The sequence below is a fragment of the Nasonia vitripennis genome, chromosome 1, assembly GCF_009193385.2.
Source record: "Nasonia vitripennis strain AsymCx chromosome 1, Nvit_psr_1.1, whole genome shotgun sequence".
Lineage (NCBI taxonomy): Eukaryota > Metazoa > Arthropoda > Insecta > Hymenoptera > Pteromalidae > Nasonia > Nasonia vitripennis.
In genome coordinates, this window is record NC_045757.1 from 29068835 (window position 1) to 29090375 (window position 21541).

At 44.5% G+C, this 21541-nt stretch overlaps 1 protein-coding gene across 6 annotated transcripts in view; it reads right to left on the bottom strand.

The window, feature by feature from the left end:
* Window positions 1–21541, bottom strand: part of LOC100120219 (discoidin domain-containing receptor 2) — a 185155-nt gene that overhangs the window by 31816 nt on the left and 131798 nt on the right. For all 6 annotated transcript variants that reach the window (XR_004226327.2, XM_031920837.2, XM_031920840.2 and 3 more), the window contains 6 exons: window positions 21244–21475; window positions 6905–7052; window positions 4874–5056; window positions 1807–1946; window positions 1366–1573; window positions 181–345 (listed from right to left, as the gene is read on the bottom strand). Coding sequence is in view for 5 of the 6 variants with exons in the window: in XM_031920837.2 (XP_031776697.1) it covers window positions 181–345; window positions 1366–1573; window positions 1807–1946; window positions 4874–5056; window positions 6905–7052; window positions 21244–21475 (1076 nt within the window). In the remaining variant the exon portion in view is untranslated. The remainder of the gene's footprint in view (window positions 1–180; window positions 346–1365; window positions 1574–1806; window positions 1947–4873; window positions 5057–6904; window positions 7053–21243; window positions 21476–21541) is intronic.

Genomic DNA, 21541 nt, shown 5'->3' on the forward strand with positions numbered 1-21541 from the left:
GTCCACTTTTTAAGCTTTGTTTCTATTGTTTCAAACAATTTCTTACGAGGAAGACTCGTATATATACTTGTTGTTTTAAAACGTAAATATGTAATAAACCACGTATTCAATATTGAAATAACAAATTTAATATTCTCATATCTCATTGTGGCTAGGAGCCTTTGAGGATAATGAACTTACATGCACTGTAGTTGGCCTCGTCTTTGTTGAAAGTGGTCTTTACTTCGTCTCTTTGAAGAGGACCCTCATTATTCTGAAAAGGAATTCCTGTCGTCGGTACCGTCGTGACGTTTTTTGTTTTCGCTACTTCTTCTTCTTCAGTGCTGTTATTCCATTCCGAGACGACTACAGTAAACAAATGGACTTTCATGAGACTACGACAAATATAAGCAAATGCTAGAAGCTGAATAACAGTAGGGTGTAATTACTTTCCGCGATTTTTTTTTTTAATTCATGGTACACGCTTTAGCCGACGATAGCGTTTTCGGTCAAAAAGCAAACTAAAAAATTGATGAAAACTAATAAATCGACAGTTCGCGGAATATAACACGCCAATCCGTATTCGCGAACACGCGGGTGACTCTCAGCGGGTTTTATCGTCTCAATGACGTTTCGTTTCCCAAAATTATTTATCATATACCCATTATACCAGGGCTTTGGAACTCAACGCGATGACCCGACGCTTGTGTAGCCGAGGTGAACGGCCAAAATTCACGAATGATTAATGGCTCACTCTTTGTGTTTTTGCCAACGGACAAAGGGCCGAGTTTCTGAAACTTGTGTTTCGAAGCGGTTCACCTGCAAATTCCACGTGGTTTTGGAGTTTCTACGCCTGTTTCTTTTCTGCCTGTCGATGAGTGAGCTACGATGAGCGATGACGAGTGAATGTTCAATATTCAATTATAATTTTCGTCGACGATTTTCGATTAATTAATTAGCCATTTTTTACCGCTGGAGATGAGCGCGTCTGAGTTTGAGCAGGAGCATATGATTTTCTGGGTCAATGATTTTGAATTCGAGTATATGGAAGAGTCAGTTTCATTGTGGCCATCCTTCTCGGATCCCCGTAATGAATCCCGGCGATTTCCGTGCGGTATTTTAATGGCACTCTGTAATTCAGCGACTGGGGAATGAGGTTTTCGAAATTTCCATTGTTTTAAATCACGCAGACTGTGAAAGGTACAATGCAGGCTTGTTACTCGAGCTCGCTTTATGCTGATGAAAAGGCATGATTCGTAAGTTCGACGCTTTTAAAAATATTCGAAACGCACCGTCGTCCGACTAAACACCGATTATACTACTTAAATAATTACGCAACGAATGATGACACCTATAATCGGACAAAGGATGATGTAATATACTCACCGGATTCGAAGGAGACCTCGCTGAGCATGATCCAATGCGCGGCGAAGTATAACTGGAGTTTGATGAAACGACCGGCCCTCGAGTGCAACTTTATCGTTACGTCGCGAGCTTGCTCGAACATGAGGTCTGGTATGTAGGAGAAATGCACTGGTTCACCGTTGAACAGACTGCTGGTGCTGCTGAAGTAGACTTTTGCGTGACTGAACACCTGTTTCAGATGGGAAAACATGACACACGTAAAGAAATTATTAGACCGCTATTGTGGTTCAAAGTTTCGCGCGATTGCGCGATTAGAGCTGTTTCCGTTAACAATTCAAAGTTGAAAGCGACGCTGGTGAAAGCTTAGTCTTATCGAAAAAAATCTCCTCGTTCCGTAACTTCTAATGTAAAATACAAGTCCTTCGCTAACGTCCGCGTATAGCGTGACGACCTGATGTTTACCTGAACGTCTTTGGTGAAGAAGTTGCTGGTATGCAGATGCATCGCCGTGAAGTTTCTCCCGTAATCGAACTCGAAAGTTATTTCCACGGGTTGTCCCAGCATGTTCGGCGTGTCATTTCTCCAGCCGACCCACTCGTATCCTACGAACAGAAAATAAATCGCGAATCAAACGAACGTTATCGGCGCGTCATCTCATGCTAAATACAGTGAAAATTCTCCAGCGTCAGCGGCAAAAAATCCTCCCAACAAAAGAAGCTCCTCTCGCTCGAGATAAGAGCAAAAACATCGCCGCGAGCAAACTCTCCAAGCCGTACGTGGGCAATCGAGTCGCGCCTCCCGCGTGTACGCGAAAAGCCACGGGAGTAGAGTAAGGGACAAAAAAGCGCGATGCGCCGCACAAAGGCGCTTAACGTTTCCCGCGGAGAGTCTTCTTCTTCCGCGTTTCTTTCAATGGGTCTATGGTTGCCTTCTCGCATGCCTATCGCGTATCAGTCGTTAAATTCGTGAGGGTCCACTTGTTCATATACGGCGCGCGGCTGCTCCTCTGCAACTTTGAAGCACGTTCGACGCGAGGTCAAGATTTTCATTCGCAGATTATGACGGCGGCATAGAGAGAGAGAGAGAGAGAGAGAGAGAGAGAGAGAGAGAGAGAGAGAGAGAGAGAGAGAGAGAGAGAGAGCGAAGTGCACTTATGCTACTGCTGCTGTGTATATAAGTTGGCTCGAGCGCGCAGAGGCTGAGTGCCGGTTGTTAACAATTGGAGCTTTGACTTTGCGGGTTTACGCTGTAATTAGGCTTGCCGCGTCGAGCTACTACGCGTTAAAAAGCATATGCAGATCACGAATGCATATCTTACTGGAACCTCTGGAGAACGACGTAATTATGCAATAATAATTTTACACGCTATTCCAGCCCACCGAGCATCCATTCCTCCTTCCGTCGTCCGGTTAGTAAGTTATCATTTTTACAATCGACGTAAATCTCGCGCAGATCGCCGGCTAATAACGGCCGATAAAAAGGCAGCAAGAATCCGATATTACGGCGGGAGATTAACATTTTCCGTAAAACGTGTGGAAAAGAAAAAGACGAAGCCACTTCTCTTTCTCTCTGCAGCCGGTGTCGCATTGACGACGTGTCCCCGACGTATATTACGAAAAGCCATCATCGACTGAACGGCGAGGCTTAGTGCTTATTAAAAGTTATAAGCCTTCGATCGAGTTCATCGACCGATAAGGGCCTGTGCCTGAATGAGAGAGAGAGAGAGAGAGAGAGAGAGAGAGAGAGAGAGAGAGAGAGAGAGAGAGAGAGAGCAAGAGCTGAAACCAAAAAGATAGAAATAGAGCGAGATTCCCGCGATTCTTCTCGAGGTCTTAACGAGCACTTTACATCGGAGCTTCGCCTATTCGTATATAAACTCGCGCTTTAATAACGAAAGGAACGAGTAAATACGAGGGTCGTCTCGGAAAACTCGGAAAATCCAGATGACTCTGCTTCCTCGCCATGGCCCTTTCGATAATAAGCTGCGATAGGTACATCTTTCTTCGTCGAATATAGCGATGGGTAGATTCGCGCGTGATTGAGTAAAATTACCATCGAATATTACGAGTGCTCTTTTTAATCAATATACGTTACGATAAATGTTTCGCGAACGAAGTGAACAACCCACTCGTACATCGAAACAGCGGTAACGAACGCGACTCGATGTTTATATAATCCCGTTTATTTATGAATATGTAAACAAGCCGAACGTGTTTTTGCGCGAATGAGCTCGGGCTCTCGGAGCGAATGTCGCGATCAAAATTTCCCCGACGCGCTGCGCTCGCTGCATTCTATGGCTCATTGAGTCAGAAATTGAATTTTAAAGTTGTGGCCAGCTGCGGGGAAGGGGGAGGAGGGCCGGGATGGTCCCTTTGAACGCACGTTAAGTCGTGCGTGGAATATTCAATTTAATCATCGTCTCTTTTGTCCTTTGTTGCTCGACCGCAGAGAAGCTTATTACTTTAATTTCGGAACTTGTAATAATACGTGCGCGTCGCACGAGTCGTGTAACGAAAATTTTGAGAATTCAGCGTTGCTCATTTTTTCTTTTCTCAATAGCGGTAATTAAAATTTCCCAAATTGAATTTCAACTGATAAGCAGATTCCACGAGTAAACGAAACTATCAACCAAACCAAACATTAATCAAATAACGCACATTGGGCAATCTCTTTCGCGTTCGCACGCAAATATAATGCTTCCATACGTTTCCCCTCCACAAAGGAACATTTCAATCAGAAACCCATATACTCCTCCCTCAGAGGTATTACCGGCGTATAATCTTTAGCTCTCCTCGCTGTTGATTAAATTATCGCGGATTATCAATCAAAACCCAAGAGGGGCCGGAAGCAGCTCCTGCGCAGGAAAAAACTTTTCGTCATTTATTGCTCTCGCGCCGCCACCCGAAAATCTGCGATTCAAATTTAAAGAGTATATAGAACCTCATGCTCTCCCCCTCTGCTTTGCATTGTTTAAACGGGGTTAAAGTCTGCCTTGGAAACGGAAAACTCGCGCGCGCGCGTCGAGTGAGTTCGTTTTTAATAAAAAGAAAACTCACCCTCGAGAATGGAGAGAGACTGCACGGCGAGAGAGAGAAATGTATCAGAGGGAGAGCAAAAGAGTCGCGCTTGCGCTTGGGGTAAGCAGCTCGACTTCAATATGTATGTAAATCGAAGCAGATCCGAGCGCAACGAGTCTGTTTGCTCGGCATTCGTGTCGTCTCTTTCTCTTGCTCGGCTTGCCTTGACGATTCCGGGAACGTGGATTCGTACGTCGACCGTTTCGTTTTTATAAAGCGCCGGTTTTTCTGCGCGCTCGAATTTTTCGGTGTCTGTGTATGTCGTTGGGGCCAATTTTAAGGCCTGAGGGGATTTATGGGCGGATATGCCTGCGAGGCTGTTGAATTTGGTTAGTTTTCTGCGATGAATAATCGCTGTACTTTTTGCAATCTCGTCGATCATTCAGCCGATAGAGATTTAAATTTCGTTTTGTAAAAAAAGTACTAAGTTTAAAAAAAAATGTCACACTAACCTTTACCATTTCCGTTGACGTCGAGCCGAAAAAAATTGTCGGCCCCCTTCTGCCCATCAGCCAGCTGACCCAAGCCTCCGCTGAGCAGGCCGTCCTCCTCGACACCGTCGTACGTGCGATCCGTGAGATCCAGCTCCGAGCCGCGCAGCACACCTTGAGGCATCGAGTACGAGGCCAGACCCTCTGCGAAGCAAAAAGTTATTCCGCGAATGTAGAGAGCTGAAATTGGCGGAGTTCAGGGCAATCTGCGCGGCGAAGGGCGCATTCGTGAAAACTGTCTACCTTTCTCTCTTTCTCTCTCTCTCTCTCTCTTTTTCTCTCTCTGTCTGGGAATGGCACGATGCCGCCTTCTTTTATTCTTATACCCGCAGCGTTTGTGCTTCTCCACCTTTCTTTTTTGAGTTTATTTCGCTGGGAAATTTCAATTCGAGACGAAATTGGAGGAAGAAGCGCACGCGCGCTTTTTCAAAATCAAATTTGCTTTCGATCTGATTCAATTAGGTCGCTTTCCAGAGATCATCTTACTGTTGCGTTTGATCTTGACTTATGTCAGTGGAGCCGTGTAAGGAAAGAGGTTTTCTTATATTAGATCAGGTAATGCGATGGATTGATTCAAGTGACACGTCGTTCTGAAATAAACTCGGATTATTCGAAGTCGAGATAGAAATTTTTTTACTATTACTCGAACGTGCAATCGAGTAACGTGAGTGAAAATTGTGTTACTCAGAAAAAAACCTTCCACCGGAATACACAGCTTCTTACAGTCGACATTCTCGATCAGCTTCTAATCCCGTAAGCATCGCTACCCTCGATCCTGGTTTAATTCAAAGATTCCAACGTCCGGCACGAACATCCCTTATTTCTTTCTGCCCCCCGACCAGCAGCACTGTATTAGCCCTCGGGTATCCAAAATTAAGTAAGATTAAATTTATGATCGGCCGAGGTGGCACAGCTGGGTCCGCATTAATCCGGAGCGCGACGAAACGGCTCGTAACCGGTAACGGCGCGCCGGGCTTTTCCGGCTCCTGAAAGCTCGGGACAGCTGGCCGCACGACGATCTTCCCGACCGGTAACTGCAGATGCTACCGATATAGTGATAGGCGCGCCGGAAATGCAAAATAACGAGTCGGTTAACGGCTGGACACCGGCCTATGCTACCATGAAGCCGAGTCGATCGTTTCGAGTTCGTTGTGGGTAGTAGAGGATTTTATCGGCTGAGAGGCTTAATTCGATATACCTTACCTCATGCTTGTTCTTTCGAGTGTGAAGTGACTGATAGTTTGGTTTAAATTTGGAATTTGAGAATCGATTAAATTTGCAAAACTCATCGATCTGTAGGGAGACGGGACGATAACTCGATTATTGGTTAAATAATAGATGGAATGTCTGACGTCGAGAGGCACAGTCCAAATGTTCATAACGGGATATTAAATCAATTTCGGATGATTTAGAAACCTATCTGCCAAAATTCACTTAAAAGTTTTATCGTCCAAAGTCTATATACGTGCACTCCGAATACGGTTTACGATCATTCAAATTCAATATAAAGCTATTAAAATCCTCGAAATTTCAGGACGCCTTAAAGGAGCTCCTACAGCCGAATCCTTCTACTGTTCCTCCTCGCCTCGTATCTTCCATTCGGGCGTGTTTTTTTCTCTCCATCTCGATCCTCGGCCTCAGCCGCGCTTAATCTTTATTTTTCGAGCAGAATGCACTTTGGGAGGTAAAATCCGGAGCAATAAAAATCGGCCCGGACCCATAAAACCGAAGATGAGGCCAGCCAGCGGAGAAACACAATAGAGGAAGTAATTTACGATTCGCCGGAAGGTCGAATCTTTCTCGATATCTGTTTCTATTTCCTTCCGTTATGTATCTCGTAAATCGCACGTTACTCGCGGCTCGTAGAGCCTCCACCAGAGAGAGAGAGAGAGAGAGAGAGAGAGAGAGAGAGAGAGAGAGAGAGAGAGAGAGAGAGGTGGTATGAGGTAAGGGGTCTAAGCTCAGTGAGTCCGAATCGTAAATTTCACTTACCGGTCCAAGGACAGCCGTAAAGTTCCACCCGCATGCAGATGATGCGTATGTGCGACGTGTAGGGGATGAAGCGGATTTTGGTCGCCACTACGGGCGGATCGAAGACCTGCTCCTTCTCCGTCTTTGGATTGTCGTTTCCCACCAGTAACTGTAACCAAAACGTATCCGCCGAGTTGTATATTTCGAGAGAAAGACTGAGCAAGGGGTGCGCTGTCTATACACACATATATATATATATATATATATATATATATATATATATATATATATATATATATATATATAAATCTAGCCTCTGCGTATCTCTGAATCATGTTCAATCAGCTACATTGTAAAATATCGAACCGGTGCGCGGGCTGTACGATGTGGCGCGTCGGATATCGGATTCGAGTTACGGCGCGCGCATTTTGAATCGATTGTATATGCGGCAGAGAGACGCGTCATGCTTTTTGACGTTTTCCTTGATTCCGTTTGGCTCGTCTTCATTGCGTTACGCGCGATGTGTATGCACGGATTTTTGTAAATATTGAAAAGCATGCTTGTTCATACGCTCGTATTATGACTGCATAGGTATCGCGTAAACTGGAGCAAACAGCAGCTTTGTGGATTATTTCGCAGATATTTGTTCGGAGCAAAATACACTGGCTTTGTATTAAAGGACGAAAAAAGTCAATATGTATATCAAGCCTTTGTCGGAATTAGCTCGAATATTTTGGAATATTTCATGACGTTTCATCGCAGCTTTTTTTAGGTCTTTCAACGGATTTATCGCGATACCCCTGCGTCATCGGATCGTTATCGAAATAATGACGAAAAGTTCAAAGTTAAAGTCAAATCCTCGCAAAAAACTGTTGTTCGATCCATACAAAAAAGAATCGTTAATTAGTCTGATTACACGAGCTTCCAAAACGCTAACATGGAATCACAAAAACCACTCGACCATGACCCAACACTAAAAACAACTCATCCGTAAGCTATAACCCTCTACCACCACCGTCATCATCATCGCAACAGCAGCAAACTCATCGCACTTCGGTCTAACGTCATCGAAATCACCGCAATCGAGCGAAGTAACACCGAAGCATCTCGACCACGGCTGATCAAACTTTCATGACGCCCGAAAGGAAGGATCGCACGGCATCGCGCGAATTACGCTAATTGGCGGTCGCGCCAAATATATCCCTACACCCGCATCCAAGTGGACTGCCCTCGACTAGGCTCGAGCTCAATGGAGCGTGTGTTTATTGCCGCTCTACTCTCGGCCGTTCTCGACCCCGTTTTTCCGAATCCGATTAGTGGGAGGAGGCGAGGGACCCAACGAAGGCAGGTTCTCTAAATGTAAATTCGAGCGTTAAATCTGCGCTCACACCTCGTGTGTGTGTGTGTGTGTGTAGATTTGTACTGCGCCACTGCGGGCTTTTTATTCGTTTCCTCTCTCTCTGTCTCTTTCTCGCCTTTATACCCGGGCTGCGATTACGCTTATGGTCCAGGAAACAATTCGATTGTGCTGTTGAGGTGCTTAATTTATTCGCTGATGAATTTCGCGAGCGGACGATTTTTCTTCGCTTATCGGAATGAGCTTGTACGGAGAACACTCGAGGTCGGAACGGTTTTCGATTCTTCGTTTGAGTTACGGAGAAGTGCGGACCGATGTGATGGGAATCGATGAATTCGAGAGCTGCTTAATGTAACGTTCTTGTAAGATTTTGAAGTTTCGGAGGAAGTTGGCGGGAACATACCGCAATTCGATCCTGTAAGTTTCTAGCGGTAAATACGACGCTTTCGGGGAATGTTATACCGGGACGGGAATTATGAAGATTATTTTTCGAAAGTTCGACGAAACGGTTGGAGAGTAATTAACTGATGCAATCAAGTGCTTTGCGAAGGATATTTCAGACTTTGTTGGGAGTTGCGAGTATATTTTTTTCAAGGTGTCATCCTACCGTTTGCAGATCAAATAGGACATTCTTATTTAACGCGTTGCATATTCACACCAATCTTCATGCAGGCAATTATTTTTCCGTTAAAATTTCAACAAATCGCAGTGCCAAATAAAAACATAATCATCGATACAACGTACCCCCACAGTCTCACCCTATACCCCTCGTTTCCATCAGGAAGACGATCCAGCCCCGTCCAGATTTCCAGCCACCTTCACCTAATTTGAGGCCTCGCTCGCGCAGGGGGTGCGAACGTGATAGGCTAACAGCGGTCCCCGCCTATGCCGGGTATCAATTTTATGTGTCGGTGCGCGACGCTATCGTCGACCACCTGCCTTATTTATGGCTGTATTAATTATTCGTATCGCGTACGTACATATACGCGGGGCTACGGCAGCGCGGTATGGAGGGACTCGACACCGGCGGCGGGATCGTATTCCAGGCCCGCGCACACAGCCGTCGTTCGCGATGCGAACCGGCCACTTCCGCCACTGACGCTTCTGCAGCTCGTCCAGCTTCGTGTTCCGTGAGCGAGGAACGCGGTTAGCCTGGCTTTAGGAGCTTATCGATTTTACAAGGATTTTAGCTGATTTCAAGCTTTATGGCTCGATTAGTTATATTTATGGACGTGATGTTGCAAGAGTCAATGATGCTTATTTCTGGGAGTTGATTGGGCGGTTGTGAATACGAGCTTAGAGATTATGAGACGTACAATGATACAAACAATAGTAAATATCTTCGGAGTGAACTCGCCCCTCATCAGTCTATCTCGTGATAATATAGTGGCTTCAATAGGCCACTTAAAGGAAAGAGCTCCTTCAACCCTCATCTACCGATTCACACAGTCCGAGATGAAAATATAAACGAAAAAGCTCGCTCTTCTCACTTTGACTGCCTCCATTTCCAGTGAGTGCTAAAAAAAGTTATGGTGACCTCTCGAACGTTTTTATTCCTGTCACATAAATGTAATGACTCGATCCTTTGCTCGGAATCACACGTTTATACGGAATCTTCATAGTGATTGAACGTTTCATCAGCGCCTTTCAAGTTCCTAGGCTCGTGTTCGAAAGCAGGTCAGAAGCATTTGTACGAAAACTCGCTGACGACATGGCAACGCTGAAAGTACAACAATTGTGAAGTAGCGCAACATTGTGCGATGCGAGTATATTATTACAAGTTATCGCGCGAAACCGAGCCAGCCGATCCAAAGTGCTGATTACCAAAGTTCTGTTCTCGAATCAATTGAAACATCCTCGTCTACTAACACCACGACGCGATACGCTGGCACTTTCGAGTAATCGCAGCTCGAGTATCAGTATTGTGTACCTCTTCGCTCGAATCTACAAAACGATAAACTGCGAGCTTGCATCGGCGATGTAAACTTCCACGTTGTCGAACCACAACGTCATCCGTCGGAATTATTTACGGCTTCACTTATAGCACTCGGTGAAATTACACGAGTGTTTCGAGAGGTAAACAAAATTCTTCGGAAAACTTCAGTGTTGGGAATGTTTGTCACGCGGCAACGAGACAGGGGAGGAATTTCACTTGCCCGAAAAATCCCAAAGTCGCGCGTGCGCGGGAGAGAAAGTATGGCTGTGAGCCTTCATGTCATCCTACCGCATTACTCCTTTTGTCAGCGTCGAGTCGACTACTGCTTTTTCCCCGCTGCATCTTGCGGGAGGGGGGAGGGGGAGGGCAAAAACACGTCAGCGGTAAACAAGACGAAGAGCCGGCGGAAGAAGATGATAGACGTATAAATGGTTGCGAGGACGCTGGATTTTTTCGTTTTTGCTTCGGATTCCTCAAGATTTAGGAGCTGATGTTAACAGGATGTGTTCTGTTGGTTTTTTTTTGGTGGGAATTGGAGAAGGTTGCTTGCAACCGAGGCTAATCGAGGAGTGGATTCATGGAATGGAATAATTGTTTACGCCGTTTCTAAGTTTAACTTGACTCGGCTGGTTATAATTAAGCATCTCCATTTTTGCTTCTTCGTTAATTCAATTCTTCTGTGTTTCTGCGAATAGCGAATAATCAACTATGGAATTGCCAGTCTATACTTTCGCACAATTTTACCCAAAATAAAAAACGAGAATAGCCTCTGCACGTATCATATTTAAAAGCTCGATTTATGCCGAAAATATAGGTACAGCCCACGATGGTCAAACCAACGTGAATAAATACCTCAGCAGCGACAAGCGATGCTAACTTCAAAAACCACATTCCAAACTTCCTTCCTTCTCGCAAATTCGAAAAGAACTTATCGAATTCCATTCTCCCGTTTAACGACGTACGCTCCAACGAAATAGTCTCGCGGTCTTCCTCAAAATTCACCGCTACATTTTTCCGGCTCTTCCTCGCCATCAAGACGATCTCACTCGAAAGCTCGAGGCTGCTCTTATGCGTAGTGCACGCGAATACACTGCCACGTACAAGTGCCACTTTAGGGCGCGCAAACTAGAGCCTTATTCAATTTGCGCGGCGTGTAATTCGAAAATTGTTTGCATCGCTTATGCCGTCGCTGCCTTATTCGGCGGATCGATGCGTGAACTGTGCGCAGCGTGTGCATGTGTGTGTGTGTGTGTGTGTAAGCTTATATATTCTCAGAAGATGACGAAGCTGCCGTGAGGAGACTTCGAACGTGTGCGAGAAATTACGGGGGCTGGGAACTGGGGGCATATTTATGCAGCGCGTAGGCGAGCGAACTTGAGGAAGAAAGTGAGTAATCTGGTTGAGTGATGTAAGGCTTGTTTGGCTTATTGAAGTTTGTTGAAACGATGTCTCAAGGAAGTTTTCTATTTTTAAATCAAATCGAATAAGAAAAGAAAAGTCTTTGAAAAGTTTTAATAAAAACTGAAATGAGACACACAAGTCATACATGAATCGCCACGCGAAAAGCGCAGCTTCATTAAACTTCCGCATCTCCTCCGCAAAGCATCAAGCTTACCTCGTGTACTCTCAGAGGCTAGTCCGAAAAAAATGATCCCTTCAAACATCCTTCATTAAGTTCCCTTAATTTTGTAGAAGAAACTGCCGAGCTCCTTTTCAACTCCATACCTCAGCTCTCTGCACACGAAGCGTAAGTCATCCGACGACGGCAAAGAGACGCGTTTCACCGAGAGAGAAGAATGAAAAAGCGACGACGACGACATGCAGCTATGCGCCAGCGCGCCATTTCAGTAAACATCTGCGTAACCGCAATTACTTTGCCGGAGCTCCTCCGCATGGAGGTATAATAGCCCCAGCCCTTGGGCTTTTCATATGAAGCGAGAGAGAGCTGCGCGCGCACTTCGAGGTCTAATCTGTTTGCGGCCGAAATTGGGCTTCCGCTCTTTCTACTAATGAAGAACTGTTTAATTTTAACGCCCCTCGCACGCGTTATGCGAGGGAGAACGTGTCGGGCTGAGCTACGGAGTTATGGGTGACGAGTTTGTTTCAGGTGGATATGGAGCTTGGAATTATTTACGTTTAAAAAGGGGTATTCTTTAAGGTTCGCATTTTTCCAGGATATTATATTAAAAAACGTTTCAGGCATAATGGTCTATGCTCGGTATCGCGAAAGAGCTCAAATTAACATTTCACGTTGGAAAGTAAAGCTAGAGAGAATAATTGCAGAAAAGATAGCGGCGAAGCATGAAGAAACTCGAGACACCAGAAAAGAAATTGGAAAGTTCCTTTTTCCTATAAACCAAGCCGTACAGAGCTAATGCTGTAATTGCAGCTCAAGTAGTCCGAGTGATTCGAGTCCTTTTCTCTCACATTCTCTCCCTATCTGGCTCATTTAGCCTTCGCCTTTAACTTTTTCTATTTTTCTCTCCTTTTTTTCCAGCAAACTTACTTTTCGATTTCCCCTACCCCTTCTCTCTCTCTCTCTCTCTCTCTCTCTCTCTCTCTCTCTCTCTCCCTTTTACATTTAACGTTACATTTAAATTAAAGAATCGCAACTATAAATTGCCCAGCCATTAATCATTGTCGTGCGCGTTTAAATGTGGAAACGTGATCTCGCAGCGTAACGAAAGTACATCAAATCGTCTTCCATTCGACGCAATGAATAATCTTTAACAAACGTGGCGTTTATACTTGAAAAAAATGCCACCTTACGTAATACCCAAGACAATCGCCGAAGAACAGGTGATTTGCGTAATTGACGCAGCTATACACACAGCGTCCTTATACAATCATCAATTATCTCCAGAATATCCCCTTTGTCTTTGTAGTCGGCTTTACAACCACGTATTCTCGTAGCTGAATGACGAAACGCTGAAGTTCTCTTGCTTGCGGGGCATCCACGTGTATCAAGTGGAGCACAAGCGCTTGCGAGACTAAGTATATATGCGTGCACAATACCGCGAATGCCGTCAGCGTTCGTGGAAAAGGAGGGATTTCGGCTTCGTTAGAAAACGCCTTGTATACCGTCGAATCGATTCTCTTTGAGCGATTAAACTAAATTGTTAATGAACGTAAAAGTGAGGAAAGCAGAAAACCTCTCGTACACAAGCGTCCCTTGCAGAACATGTATTACGGCTCTCAGTCATACAATCACGGCCCAATAGATTACGTCAGAGGAGCGAGCGAGAGAGAGCTGGGCTCGATTATATATCGTGTACGTGCTTAGTTGGCGAGTGGCATCTTCCGCTATGTATACGTATATACAGGCTTCCGTTACTCGATTCTGTGCGCGAGCAAGCGAGCGTTTACCGAAACTTCGCTTGTTTGAAGGCTGAGCGTCGCTTCGCCGCGAATGAGGCCCTTCATTATCCGGGTTATTGAGCGATATTAAAAACAGGGGGGAGGGCTAAAGACTCGGAAGGTGTGGCGAAGTGTGCTAATTAATGAGAAGACCCGCGGGAGTGGGTATATAAGCGGAGATTCAGTTGTTTCGTTGGTAAATTAACGCTTCATCTTCGCTTAACTGTATTCATCGGTTGAGTGAACTAATTGCAAAAAATAATTATAAATAAACGAACAGAAAACATCAAAACTTCATCATCCGCGCCTGTATTCCGTATTCCCCTCGCGACTCAACTTTTCACTCTCGCCCAGCCTATCATTTCATTCTTTCCCCGCGCTGCGCAGCACGAGAATATTCGATAGAGAATCCTGCAGCAGTGGCGCCGTATATTCGTCGGGATCAAGCCGCGGCGATGTGCGAGGGCCGGCTGTGCAGTGTGTGAAAAAAAGAGGATAGGCTAAAAGTCATCCGGTGGAAAGGCAGGAAAGTCGAGTCGGCCGTAGACGAAAATAAAAAAGAGGAAGAGTCTGCTGCTGCTGCCGTAGGGGGAAAACAGCGGACGCAGAAAATTGTTTCCGCGCTGCTGCGGTAATCCGCTAATAGCGCGCGAGCGTTCGCCTACTCCCCGGTAATCCGTAATCCCCGCCGATACACGTCCTGCGAATTGCTCCTGCCGCGCGAGCGCCAGTGTGATTCCGATGACGCTGTGACGGCCTTGTCGGGGCTTTTCTAGGCGTGGAGAACAATGAGGTTGTTACCTTAGTTTTTGGAGATTTTTTTTAACGTCACTGAATGACAGTTTTATTCGAATCAATTTATTAGTGTTAAAATTTATAAGCGTAATATAATCCATGAATGTAATTGATTTAAAAACTCTTACGTCAGTGGTCGGAAGGCTCGATAACATTATCCTATCGGTTTTCAACTTATTATCAACATCGAACTATCCGATAATAACACCATACATCACCTTCATTAATTTCATCCTCAAAATAGCAGAATTTTAAACGACCAAGCCATTACTCATCCAACTATATAGCCCATTTTATTCTCACGAAACCCACTGCACCCAGAACCAGCGAAACTTAAATCGCCCAAATCAGGTCGCAGCTCGTTCTCCATCCCGCAATTCCAAATCTCCTGGATAACAAGTGTCACTCCGAAATTCCGTGCTCAGCAGCAGCAGTAGCATCGCTCGTCTTCCAGGCCATCTCCTTCGCGTTAAGGCGCGAAAACAGAAGCTCGACGTGCCACGTACGCGTGTGCATCTCCCTGTGGGACTTGGCTTCTTCGCGAGTCGTACTCTCACCGCAAGCTCATTATGCACATGCCGAGCGCGCACTCGAGCGGAGACTTCCTTAATTCGACGCCGATTGAGCGAGCGCGACCTGACGCGATTTATTCGTTTACGCTTTGTTGGGCTTTGCCGATTTTTCTCCCGGACGTGACTTAAATCTTTTGAGGGATGCGGTGGGTTTTTACAGGATGTTGTTTCGTCGGAGGAACAGTGAGGTGATCAGTTGAAAATGTAGTGTAGAATTGTAGAAACTGTTGACGAGAAGAAATGTAATTGTTGTGAGGATTTGATTTAAAATTTGATTATTTTTTTAAACTTGAAGTTTTGATGAAAAGTTTGAGCTCTTACCTTCAAAATTAACCGTCATTTAAAAACTAGTATTATCTCAGTACAGTTTATTCATATGAATGTACATCGTGCAAATTTCAATTTCGATTTTCAATATTAACGACGTCCATATTTAAACTGCACGTTCGTTAAATTCGGAAATTTCAAATGTCATATCAAAATTCAATCTCGACTTCTGTATTCTAAAAATCGACCAAAGGAAAATTCCAACACTTTCAAATTAACTTCGTTCTGGCGAGATCTAGCTATGAGGGACGAAGAACAAAGACACACCAGAAAAAAGGCGCAACGAAAATAGCACAGCTCAAACAAAATGTCTCGCGGATAGGTTTAATCTCTGCCAGTAATTTCAGCTGGAATTTCAATCTCGTTTATCTGAGGTGAAGCAACTTTAACGCACGAAGGGATACTGAAAAAAAAAGAAACACCGAGAGTCACACGGGGGCTAGGTATATATACGGTGGAGAGACACGGCGACGCGGCTGCTCGCACGTATCGAATTTTAATCAATCACCTGTAGGGACAGCCAATTCCAGGGCCAATTAACATATTCATTTCGCCAGGGCTTTTTCCGCCCGGCTACGCGACGTGTACACCAAGTTCGGCCAATATGGGCCTCTGGAATACTCCATTTTGCGCTCGACGATAATGTCATTGCCGATGGTATTATCGCCTCCGATATGACTCTGGAGCCGCTCCACGGGTTTTCTGGGTTAAACTTCGATGAATTCGCCCGATGAAGAATTATGAGCGTCGAGAGCGAGCGTTTTTTATTTAATTTGCATGCTCGCCAGAGTGGGGAGCTTTAATGCTTCGGCGTTGAATTAAAACGAGAGCCGAGAGCTTGATTGGTATGAAAATTAATTATACGAAGCTGGTAGTCTTTGGTATTGAATTACTTTTTGGATGTAATTAACTGACCTGCATTCGAGTTTTCTTCAATTTTATTCTTTTATTGAAGGTTTTTTGAAATTTTTTAAAATGTCGATTGTTCGGTCCGAATCCTTTTGTGCATGTTTTGAATTCAGATCAAAAGAGGCTTGGTATTCGTTTTCGCGTTTGGTTGGCAGGACCACGTGAATTTCAGTGGTAATTTTGAAGAGTGATTTTTAACGAGATCTTTGAATTAGACATCAGTCGTACGTCATAAGAGCACTTTTGAACTGTGAAATGCCAATCCAGATTAGTCGGATTTATAAAGGTTTGTTTCCGGTGTACAATAATTATGATTTTCATCGTGAATTTCCCACGTACGCAATCTCAACGAGCGGAAATTAAAAAATTATAAGATAATTCTCAAAATATTTTAAACTTCCGTACGCTTCTCAAAATTACATTTCTTGAATTTTCACAAAAATCACCTCGAACTTCTGAATTCAATTTCGAAATTCCATCACCAGCCATTCTCCATGAAAAGCTACTTCCGCAATAAAAAAAAGTCATCGCGATCGATCAATTAGACCCACAGCATCCTCAGCGGTTCGAAATTCCTCGCTATCTCTCCTCGCGATCGCTAAGCACAGCCACAAAGCATCTCGCGAATCACCTTTGCTCCGGCCCATCGGGATCGTCGTCCTCGTCCTTAAAGAGCGCATTTATCGCACAGCGCGTTGTCTCTGGGATTGTTATCGCAAGTATACCTCCCGCGCTTCCTGTTCTCTCACCTTGTGTATCTCCGCGCTTATTATTGCCGTTGCAGAGCACCGCTCGGGTAATCCCAATGGCGCAGGGCAATGAATCCCGAGTGTCAGAATTAGCGTAAGACGCCGAGACGTAGGGCTTCTCTTCTATCACATCGGGCGCCTCGTAAATCTTTGCGATTGCGAAATGCATTTTATTAATTCTGTCAAGACTTTCCGACGCGGATTTTTTGGTTCTATTTTATTTATGTTATAGCAGAGCTGGTGGTGTGCATACGGAATATGGAGTGTAACTATGAAATCCATTCGGGTTCAAAATTTTTGTTTCGGTGAAGCTATCGCTGCAGGAAAATATCGCGATGGCGTAAATAAAAGATAGAGGGATTTCGTGCTGTAAACAAAGCAAAATATTGTTGTAGCTTCGCGTACAACGAGCTTTTTTTTCTATTTTTCATTCTCTCGACGGGAACACTGTATGAATGAAAGAGTGAACAACTTTGTAGAATTTTGATGATTTCCTGAAAAGTAGGTTCCGCACTTCAAAAATTTATCGGACTTGGATATTTGATTCTGCATTCCAAAAGTGATTTATAATTCCACTCTTGTCCGAGGGAGTGTTTTCGCAGGGAGGAAAAATCCAGATGATCGAGTAAATGCATGATTTTCCCTTAACGCGTCCGGCACTTTGTCTAAGGCTCGCGTCAAAAGTACCTCGACGATTGAAATCCTTTGGAATCAGCGGCTGTTCGGCGACAACCATTTCATTTTACGATCGAATCTGAAGATGGTAAAATTTTTCGTTCTCTGCTCTCCGATTCTCGATAGATTCGGTTCTCCTGTTGTTCTCATACTGTTCACAGCGTCGTTCGCTATTTTTAATCCAAGTAAAAACCTCCATTCGGATGAAACCCCTCGAGCTATACACAGCGGCACTGTTTCATTACAAGTAGAGCTTCCCTTTCCCCTGCCGCAAAACTCATATACAGAAGAGAGAAGCTCGCGCAGAACGCAATAAAATATTCAGCGTATTTGTTCGTCTCTTTCGCTCTCGCCCGCGCACGACCCGAGGAGCTCGAGTCCCATTCTTCGAGCCTTCGGGAAAACTGCTGCAGCAGTGCGCGGGTCACGTAGCGCCTTGCGCGATAACACTTCGTCCTTACTCTTGGCTGTATTCAAAGAGCGGCGCGGAAAAGGTGAGATCGCACGCTGCCGCCGGATTGAGGCTAGACAAACTGACGTGTCTTACTGGTGCCGAACTTCATCTACTGATGCTATTTTTTGCCTGCACATTATTTTTCTTCTTTCTTCATTGTCTATTTCCTGGGTATCTTTAGTTTATCTTGTCGGAAGATTTTCCTCTTTTTAACGGCGTATTCTTCTCAGAAGGAATCGGTAGAGTGATATGAAGAGAAGAAATAAATAAAGAACGTATCTATTATATAATTGTGTCAAATGTTGCGCGTCATCAATCGAGAAAAGTAAAAAATGATTATTTTACCGTGTCTATACTGGATGCAATGTTATATTTACTTTCTTCGTAATAAATAAAAGACACGAGTCTGCTCTACTTGTGGAAGAAACTTTCTTATTTAGACAGCTGCGGTATAATACACAACGCTATATAAGATCATTGCTATTCTTCATGCAATCATGACTTGGTTTGAAGTTGTAAAGTAAATTATGCAACCAATTATAAGTTGATAAATTATTTATCGGGACCAGGGATGCGAAATATACGGATCAAAGCTCCAAATCTGAAAGCTAAAAATGTTTGGAAGTTATTCGTGAATAGCTAATGATATACGTATGAATGATGAGGTCATAATACTGACACAGCTGATTTTCAAACGGGAACGAAGAACTGTCCACTATTTGGATACTGTGTAGTGTTATCTGTTTCTTCGCTAGCTAATTTAGTACGGATATATCGTAGAAATTATAGTATGAGTGAGCTAAGCAGACCTAACAGGCAAGGCAGTTTTGTCATAGGTGACGTACCTATATATGTGTATGCACTAGGCTCGCCGATAACGACGAATGAAATACGAAAGCGTCTCTGCGCCGCACCTGTCTTGATTTGTACATCAAAACAAATCAGTCCAAACTGATTTGTTTTGATGTACCGCGACCCACGCACACGAATAAAAAAAGGTAGTAATTTTTTTAATCTGCCCATCGTTACCTCTAAATGACAACAAACCCATTTGCTTCATACGCTTCAAAAAATATTTAATCTCTTAATACAAAATAAACATAAACTCTGGCATCACCTGCGAACAATCGTCCACGTCACCCCAATTCAAAGCTCAATTTCCCAAAAATGCCCTAAAAACACAACGATCCGCATTTCCATCTAGTGCACACAGCTGGTCGCTCCAAAATCATCGCGTCCTTCACAATCGATATTCCAGCCTCACTCTCTAGTGCTACAATACCACTCTCTCCCTCTGCCTCACGCTCTCGACCATAGCAACTCAGCGGCTCTGGCGAACTTGGCGTCGGGCGACGCTTTGTCACACTGTGTGCACCGGCCTTTCATTGACAGAGACGCATTACAGCCGCTTGATCATGCACTCGTAGATTTACGATTAATATGAACTGACGCGCACAGCGGCTGCAGCGAATGCGAAATGAGGAGAGAGATGGAGGCGATTTGGCCTCGAGTACAGGACAATAAATGCTCGCGCAATTAGTGGGCTTGGTTCCGCTGCGTTTCTTTTTTTTTTTTTTTTTTTGAAAAATGATTGGCCGCTGCGATTAATCGCGAGAGAGCGGATTGTTAGGAGAGGCGTGTGCGTTGTCGATTTCATGCGTGTGCCAGAGCTTTTGTGACCGAGAGATGCATGTTTTCGTTTATTTGAGAGTTCGATTGAAATATTTTTTCGAATTTTACGCAGTGGGTGATAAAGTGAAATGTTTATTTATGGTTTTCGCGCGGCCTAACCGAACTCAGGGGTGTGCTGTTGAATTTTCTCGGCGGTTTCGATAAGCCGGTAACTTCGAAAAAACATTTATAACTTGTAACTGGATACCGTTGTGCTCTTAAATCCCGGTATCGGCATCGATCATTGTTGCAGTATAATATGCACATGTCTGAAGAGATTTCAAGAATGTCGATGCAAATTATTATATCATTACTGGACATTGGAAAATTGAATATTTAAAGCGCACAGACATTTCAATTGATTAACCAAGATACTTATTCATCCAAGCTCCACACGTAAATCAATCTTGCACAAGTCTAAAGAGTTTGTCGACGCTCGTTACGCAGTCTCCGTTACTCAACGGACTAAACAACCACATCACCGAATCAACTAAACATTTCATCTCGGCGATAATCCAAGCGTATCAATCAATGAGAACATACGTCAACCTCAAAGCCCACACCGCAGATACACGCTGTGCATTCTGAATGCAACTTTTCCCTAAAACAACTGCGCAATTAATTTACCAGCATAATAACCGCGCGGTCGATCGAGTCGCCGAATTGTCGCTAATAAACCCGCACATGGCTGGCGATCATCGAATTATCAGCTAGTTTACAGTGCACGACCGCGCTAAATTTGATTTATGGCCACCGGCCAAAAGTGAAGAGTGACAACAGAAGCCGAGCTATGCCGCGCTGCCGCACCCAAACTCGCCCTCGCACGCGCGTCGATCTATTTTATTAACGCGAAAAAGCGTTAAGCGACGCCTTGGCCAGCGGTTGCCGATGGGCTGATGGATACATTACAGCTGGATTATCATGCTAAAGAGACGCTGATTAGGGTGTCACGCACGGTAATTGCCCGTCGCTGGGCTGATTCGCCAGTCGCAATCGATATGTCGTTTGGGATGTACCATCTACTGTGTGACGGGACGGATATTGTGATTTTCGGGTATGTATTTGCTATGATTTTTGTGATTTTCCTTGGATTAATTTTTTATTTTTACGTGTACGAGAATGTATGCGACAACGTAAACACCGAACAACAAAGTTAAAAAAAGAGCACAAAGCAATGTGATGTAGAGTCGAGACATTGATTCTATAAACGCGAACAACGTAAAAAAAAACTTCATCGCAGTCTATACACACTCCAATATCCTAGCGGGGAAGCGCGTCAGGCGTAATAACAATAAATATTTAATCAGAAATTCTATTAACAATAACCCAGGCTGCGCGCTTATTTCGCAAACAAACGATGGGAATTCGCGCTCTGCAGCGAAAGTCCGATCGGAACGAGAGAGAGCGAGCGTTCAATGGCTAATACGCAGCAACAGCGACAATCTCGATCCCGGGATCTCCAGGAAAATAAGCAAATCCCAGTCCTGTTGCATTATTCAAAAGCTCTCCGAAGAGCCCTGCAGCTCCAATATACACACGTATATATATATACACTCACGTCCATTCCACGCCGGTTCTTCCAGCGACGCCACTCGCTAAAGCCAGGCCGCCAGTACTCGATGTAGTACTCCTCGGTGTACTCGACTCCGTGACCATTGCCGTAGCGGCCCTGAGTACGAGTCGACGTGATCACCCGTGGACTGCGGAGGTTCACCTCGAGGTACTCCTTCGGCTCCTTCGTTACCATGTCCTTCGGGCACCAGGCGCCACCGCCGTTGTTGTTGTGCAATCTGGAAATTGAGTTTCGTTTCGGTTAAGTGTCTGCACGCTTTTGAATTTTCATCGTGTTATGTACT